Here is a 7590-nt window from a genome sequence, read left to right on the forward strand (position 1 = left end):
GAAGATGTTCTAACTTTAATTAAATGTATCAATACACTATATTTTAAAACGTATATATATATGCACTTCTTTTAATGCAGTACTCTTGATATTGTGCACAAGACTTTTGGAACCATTTATACAACTTGATAAATGTTCAAAATTGCATTAATAAATGTAGAATTTAATGTGAACCAAGAATAATAAATGCTATAAAAGCATTCATGCATATAAAAGTTCATGACTCTTTCGTTATATCTAATGCATTAAGTAGACCTTAATATGAAGTGTTATAAATTATTTATTTATGTGTATGTAATGTGATTATAATATCTCCCACAATCTATCTTTCCCCTGTGTTTCTGCAGTCCTGGTACCTGGGCGAGCTTAATTCCATTCCAAGTGTCGAACGGGACTCCGATTCTGCCAACAAATGTCCAGAATTACAGCATAAACATCATTGGTGAGCCCCTCCTCCAGGCAGAATCAAGCAATTGAACTGGACCCCGGAGAGACAGGTCCTCGGACAAACCAGCTAACAGCACTTATACAATCGACATGGACCTTTGTCCCACCCTCTCAAGGACATTGGCTTAGAGCAGTAGAGTGAGTCGGGTCAAAGTGTTCTCTTCTGACATGAGCCTCTCCACACCAGTCAGTCATTGTGTAAGGAGGCCCCTGAACTGAGATACTGTGATCTTTACCATACAAACTTTAGATGCCTTACTGTATATGCATGACATGCTAGTCTCTCTTGTTAGTGTTTCTCTTGTTCTTATGTCACGATTGCTAGTCTTGGTTTACGAAACGATTTAGAGGGGGCTGGCCACACAAGGGCTGGCTGGATGGATGATTTGTAAAGCGGGCTGCAATTCGAACAAACTTTCATCAAACAGAGGTTTATCGTATTCGTAACAAAAACATAGGAACAATTTTCAATGAACTGAATGTTTCTATTTTCATATTACACTCAACATTTAATGTACCTACGGTGGAAAATCTTTTGAATCCGTAATCTTGTCAGTCCTGTACTAATTTCCTTTCAAGGTAAAGGTTGGAATTTACTCTCCAGAGTTGAGAACTCTGAAAACCTTTTTTTTTTTCCTTCAATGAAAGAAAAAACCTATATTACTAGGTAAGAAATACAACCCCTTTTTTCATTTTCTTTCTTTTTTTTATATATATTTCCTTTGAAAAGGATTTTGAGAAAAATAAGACAATATCTCATAAGAGGCAAGTGCAATTTAAATGATTTTACTGAAGGGAAGCTATCATAGTCTGTCTGCCCTAAGACTCTAAAGGAATGGGGAGTAAATGTTTTTAGGTGAACTTTAAAACATAAAAAAGAAAAATGAAATAAAAAAAATAAAAAAATGCAAACCTTGATTTGGGAAACTAGGGAAAGCTAAGGGTGGAAGAGAAGAGTGGGATTAACAGTGAACGTTTACGTGAACAGAACTGAACACGAACAAGACAGCACTTATTTTGAGCCGTACCCAAACATGCGGGTAGTTTTTTTTTTATTTATTAAAATGAAAAAGTTAAACTTAGGTGAAAAAAGACTCAGACACAGTGTGTGTTAAATGGCTTATTTTGACATATTACTCACCGATCTAGTATGCATGTTTAGTCGGCTGTTAGCTTGTAAAGCTACTGTTTACACTTTGATATCATGAGAAACAAGAGGAACGCAGAGTAATTTAATGTAAACAAATTGTGTATGTGTGAAAAGCTGTACTCATTTTAACACTAACCTGCAGGTTGAGGCGAGGTCTCAAGGTGCTTATTTCAAACCCACTTTGGTAGTTCCCAACAGACGCAGTCCCAGAAATCGTCGATTGCTCCCGGCATTCACAATGCCATTGCCTCTCCAATCAGACATATTTATATAATCAATCTTTCCAATAATCTTAATTTGCACGAAAATATATAGTCCACGTTACGTGCCTTGCCTTCAACTTTAGAGAAAACATCACTACACTTGTTTTTGCTGCATTTATTATCGTTTTTGGGAAAAAGTAACATTTTTATGATAAGAAATATTTTGTACTCTGGATGAAATTGTGACATTGTTGATTTTTAGCTTCATTTACTACTTTATCTCACATTTACAGTGTGTATCAAGGCTGTGTATAGTTGCCGTTCTAAAGTTTATAATCAACCAGCATTTTTTTCCCGTATTTTTGGTGGTTGACATTTTTTTTATTCTGTTTTAATCATTTGTTTATTTGTGTGTTTTTTTCTCCATCTTCCAGTCATTATTGGGGAGGGCGGGTCCAGACTTATAAGAATTATGCAATACCAAGTTTTGCCTATGTAGGTAGTGCTTTTAGCTATGTGGATTATTAGAAGCTAGTACAGAAATACAAATAGTGTAAACATTTATTTTGTTGATGTTGTTGTTGTTGCTGTTGCTGTTGTTGACATTGTTGTTGTTATTTTCCTTTTTTTTTAAATTCGTATTTGACCAAAGTGGGAACTGCTTTCTATGCAGTGTGCGACAAGGTCTTATTTCCCTTGAGTGTACCTAAAGGCAGAGAAGTACGTGCGAGAGACGTTTGTTTTGTATTCTCCAGAAAGGGAGGACTTTTTTTCCACACGTTGAAGCATGTCTGCAAAGAAGGCACCATTTGGTCTAATACGGCTGCAAAGTCACTGATTTGTCTACTGTAACTAAAAAACTCTTTCTAAACTTCCCACCTGGGGTGATAGTTTGACCTTTATTAGAAGATGAATTTCATAGAGGAGAGAGCTTGACTTGGGAGTGACAATCACAGGCGAATGACGCACACTAAGGCAAAGTATTAAATGCTGGCATCCTTTTATCAAATGTCTTCTCCACCCTGTTCCCCTTGTCCAGTAAAAAAAACATAGCTATATGCAATTCCCAAGTAGATGCCTTAAATTTTTACAAACAATGACTTGTTATAAAATGCGCTACAATCACTGTCACGCAAGATGCTGCGTGTTTAATCTGTCACAATCAGTAAATATCAGTGTTTCTTATTCTTCCCTTTTGAAATTTACAGCCAATTTGAGGTTGTAGTCTGTAAAACAAAAACCCCCATGGGGAGAATCGTTTTTTATAGTTATCTCAAGTTTTTATAATTTTGTTCGAGTTGTTATAGACTTCGGTCAAAGGGAATAATTTAATGCTCTTATGGTCTTGAGGATCAAGGGGGAAAAAACGGGTTTGCACCTACAGCATATAGGCAATCATCCACCCATAGTGTCTTTCAATTAAATACAGAACAACAAAAACTCAGGCGTTTTGCTTCACAGGGCATTACCAGCAATTAATAATAACAATTAAAATCCCTCTCACATCACCATGATTAAGAATGGTAGCTCTTACACTAATCACTTTTCAGTCTTTTTCTGAGACCTCAAGTCAAGCTGAATCTCTCCTCCTTCATCCAAGATGTTTATATATACAGTATATATAATTAAGCTAGAGTCACCCCGTTCAATGTACACTGTTCCGTCTTTTCGTTGTTTTTGATTTGCAAAAAAAAAAGTGCTTTGCAGCCTTCTGGCCGTTGGCGATGCCACTGAAGTGCATTGTGCATTTCCTCCTGAAGTGGTGGGAGTGTCAGGGTCATAGAGTCATTCTTGTGTTCGAAACCGTGAAGGAGGACGTAGGTAGGGGTCATCTCGATGGCCATCGTAATAGCAATAGTTTTCGATAGTAGTCATTATGGGTTAAAATCTGCTCTGGCAGCTATGTGAACTGTGTGTGTGTGTGTGTGTGTGTGTGTGTGTGTGTGTGTGTGTGTGTGTGTGTGTGTGTGTGTGTGTGTGTGTGTGTGTGTGTGTGTGTGTGTGTGTGTGTGTGTGTGTGTGTGTGTGTGTGTGTAGATGAATACATCATGTGTTTCAAGATGACTCTGACACTACGAGAGGGAGAGTACATGAGGGTCTTCTATTGAAATGCCTGCCTTGTTGACAAAAGTGTGTACACTGTAAATTTATTTCTTCTCCCCATTTGTAAAAAGAAAATCTTTTGATGTGTATTCGTGAATTTTAGTGATGTCCATATTTTTTAGTGAAACAAAAAAACAAACAAAAAAATCAAAACCTTGAGTTTGTCTTGAGTTCAGATTTGTGTTACGACTCAACAGCTGTCCGATACATAAGAAAGAGGTTGAATATGTAATTCTTTATTTTTATTTTCCTGTACTTACAAAGTGGAGTGAATTCCCGTATGGGACTGTAAATGTTTTAAACAAAATGATGAAGGTCTTTTGTTGTATTTCGTGTTGATTAACTTGGATCCTTGAGACATTTCATAAATGTTTGAAGTGTTGGTTTGTTAGTGTGGCCATAGAGTGTGTGTGATGTGATTATGTGATATTGAAAACGAGACAAGAAATAATGTTGAAATTTGTGCTAAATAGGGTCATTATTTGTTCTTTTGAACCGTTTGGGAACTCCTAGTCACTTTAGAAGCAAGGCACCTGATTTGAGTCTCCCAACAACAACTACCAGGGTAATGTCGCTACACGACATCACAGATTGTTCTGCTGTCTTGTGAAAAATAAAGCATGCATTATTTCCCCGTCAATAGAGGCTGACCCACCACACCATGTACAGAATTTGCCATCTGAAAGTCTGAGATTTTTCTGCTGCACGTAGGCACCTCCATTCTGCAGTGTTTACATGTGTCTGCCATGGGCAGGGATGAATGCTGCATAGTTTTCAGGGCAGGCTCGTTACTCCCAGAAGCCTTTGTGTGCACCCACAGATGTCTTTTTCATGTTGCCATCACAGAGGAAAACAGCTGAGCATTTGCACTTTCTGCAGTTCCCACCACCCCTTTCATTGGCACATTTGTTTGTTGTTTGGATTACGTCTAGCTAGCGATGATGCTCTGATTAGCCTCGGAGCTACAATTAGATAGTGTTCGTATCTAGTCGGACCGAATGTTGTCATGGGAGCTCGGAGCACTTCCCCTCACCAGAGCATACAATGTCACGAGGCTTATACAACGATCAGATTAAACCTTATTTCTGGGTAGAAGTAGCTATATAGAGTAGTTTCTTTTTTCAAAGGGCTGATATTTTTGAAAATAGTTTTTGTTGCAGAATTCAGATATTGAAAGCAGTAAGATGATGGCCTGGTCAAGTTGTGAAAGCCATGATCCATGGCCCTAGAGAAGCCACATGTTTATAACTTATGCAAGGAGGACCAGTGGAACTCATGCAATGTCTATTTTCAGCTCTTCTGTGTGTCAGTGCAGGGAAACGGCAGGACATCTACTCTCATATTTCCATTTCTAGGGCATTTACAACAGCATGAGTGATCATTGACATAAATAGGAACATAAAAACCAGCATATTATGAGACGTTTACCAAAAAAAAAAAAAAAAAAAGGAAAAAATATTTCAAGCAGTGCCTGTTTCAGCTCAAAGTCTCAGTGGACTTTCCCTTGTAAATATAAAAACAAGGAATTTTCTTTAGGGAATACAAAAAAAATCTTCAATCAAAATAGAATCTATGGGATGCCTCTTCCCATGTTTTTTATCCCCCAAACGTTTCTGTTTTTTTTTTTTTTTTTTTTTTTTTTTTGCTTGTTTTTTGGCCTGGTTCTGTGTTTTGTGTTTTTGTGCTTTCTTCAATTTTGGATAATTTAGTCAAATGGGATACCCCAGTCTCTATTTCACAGAGATCAAGTGATAGTTGGGCAGTGTGTTTCTCTAGGCTACACTTAGTACTACAATAGATGACAAAAAATGTCAGGTGAAAAAAAAAAATTTGCCAGCTCCACAGCAAAGTTGTTTATTTTTTCTTTTGCTTTTTTTAAGGGGGGAAGGGGTCTTGTGGCACTTTTATGCCCGTTACAAATTCAGTGGTATTGTGTTAAGTGGGTTTATAACATGACAACAACAACACTAACACCAACAAATGTTATAAAGTCGTAACAGTTTTTAGTAGTGATTGTGGAAACAGCAGTTGTATGCAAATATTACTGTATGTTCTGAATGTACATTATAGAATCACTTTATCAAGTTTTTGTGTTTTTACTCACAGTTAAAGAAGCTGTATAGTGAAGGCCTTGTTTTATTTCCTGTTGATTTTGACTTTTTTTCATTTTCACAGCTATAAACAGTAGGCACTGCCTTGCCTTCGAGTTGGTTGAATTTGGTGCAGGGGCTAAAAATGCCACAAGATTACAAATGAGTGTAAATAACGCTTGACTTTTTTGTGATTGTTACTGTTATATCCAGCCTATACTGCTAGCAGCTGTTTTTACTGCAGTCAATTACTGGAAGTGGATATATTTCCTATGCAAAACTGTTTAAACAATAAAATGAGCTATGCTACAAAGCAACTGTTGTTTGCTTTTTCATTGCTGATCTTCAGTATGTTTTTCTTGCACAAGTAATATACCAATGACCAGCTATGAAAACAGAGTGTTGTTTGTAGGTGAATAAAATTGCATATTGCTTCAAGTGGGAAATGTAATCACACTGAAAATATGATAGGAAAAACGTTACTTAAGTGGTTTTCTACAATCTCCCCACAAGCAAATGTACGTTGACAAAACATCAGTTATGCCTGAGGCAAATCTTGGTATGTTGGGCAAAGACTACAATATATGTTGAAAAATTATTTTTATAGAGTTTTATGATAATCTTGTAGCTCATACGTCTATGTGTGGACTGGTGATTACACAACAACAGCAAAAACCCACCACTGTGTCCACTTGATAAGCCATAAGCACTGACTACACTTAGTGTCATAGCAAAGCATCTCTAATGCTATAGTTCACTAAGGGCGGAGAACAAGGCAGATTAGGTCTTTGTGGATGCCATGTTGGAAGAACATGAAAACCACAGTCCTGCTGTCTGCTTATCAATTAGGTCGAAACCAGCACCTGGCCGTGGGCACAAACAGTTTGTTTGGCTGCGAAACAAAAACAATGTGGTGCTGTGCAGATATAAAATTACCCCAATGCATAATGGTTATCATTACGCCATTTATCAAAATTGGCCAGTTAAGTAAACATCTGGCTTCAATAGTGCGGCTGAAGTCTGAATAGGGTTTTGGCTCTTGGAGTGTCCCACATATTTTCCAAGGCTTTTTTTTTTTTTTTTTCTATCAATGACTGCTGTTGGTGATTTGATGACGTTGAAGACCGATAATGTTTGGTGGGGCAGAGGCACAGCAGGATTCTGGGTGATTGGCTTTGTTTTCAGTGAAAGGAGCAGCAGAAGGTTGGGTGAAGTGAACACCATCATGAAACACTAAAGGTATGGAACGGCCTGGGAGACGTGAATGGGGATTGGGAGGCCTTCAAGTGGATTCTGAATTTCTGAAATAGTGTATTGATAAAACTATCCTACACTATGGATTTTGCCATTCAAAGCTTTTTAATGAATATTCCTGCTACTGTATTCTTTTATCACAAGGTAAAATTTTTTTTTTTTTTTCATAAGAGACATATTCAAAAACATTAGAAAACTATTTTTGGATCAAATACTCTTTTTTTATTTTTTTATTTTACTTGCTGTAATATTAAGGCATAGCGCTATGTATGAATAACTTCATAGACAACTAGTAAAAAGTTGATCACTCACTTTAACAATTAGCTTTATACAACTGTCACTT

The 7590-nt window shown here is 37.0% G+C and overlaps 1 protein-coding gene across 20 annotated transcripts in view; it reads left to right on the top strand.

Annotated features, from left to right (window-relative positions):
• Positions 1 to 6017, top strand: part of LOC307155820 (nuclear factor 1 B-type-like) — a 141385-nt gene extending 135368 nt beyond the window's left edge. For all 20 annotated transcript variants that reach the window (XM_079866796.1, XM_079866787.1, XM_079866793.1 and 17 more), the window contains one exon: positions 348 to 6017. In XM_079866796.1, coding sequence (XP_079722922.1) covers positions 348 to 477 — 130 coding nt within the window. In that variant the 3' untranslated portion in view covers positions 478 to 6017. The remainder of the gene's footprint in view (positions 1 to 347) is intronic.
• Positions 6018 to 7590: the final 1573 nt, after the last annotated feature.

The sequence above is a fragment of the Squalius cephalus genome (genome assembly GCF_949319135.1).
Source record: "Squalius cephalus genome assembly, chromosome: 3".
Taxonomy (NCBI): Eukaryota; Metazoa; Chordata; class Actinopteri; order Cypriniformes; family Leuciscidae; genus Squalius; species Squalius cephalus.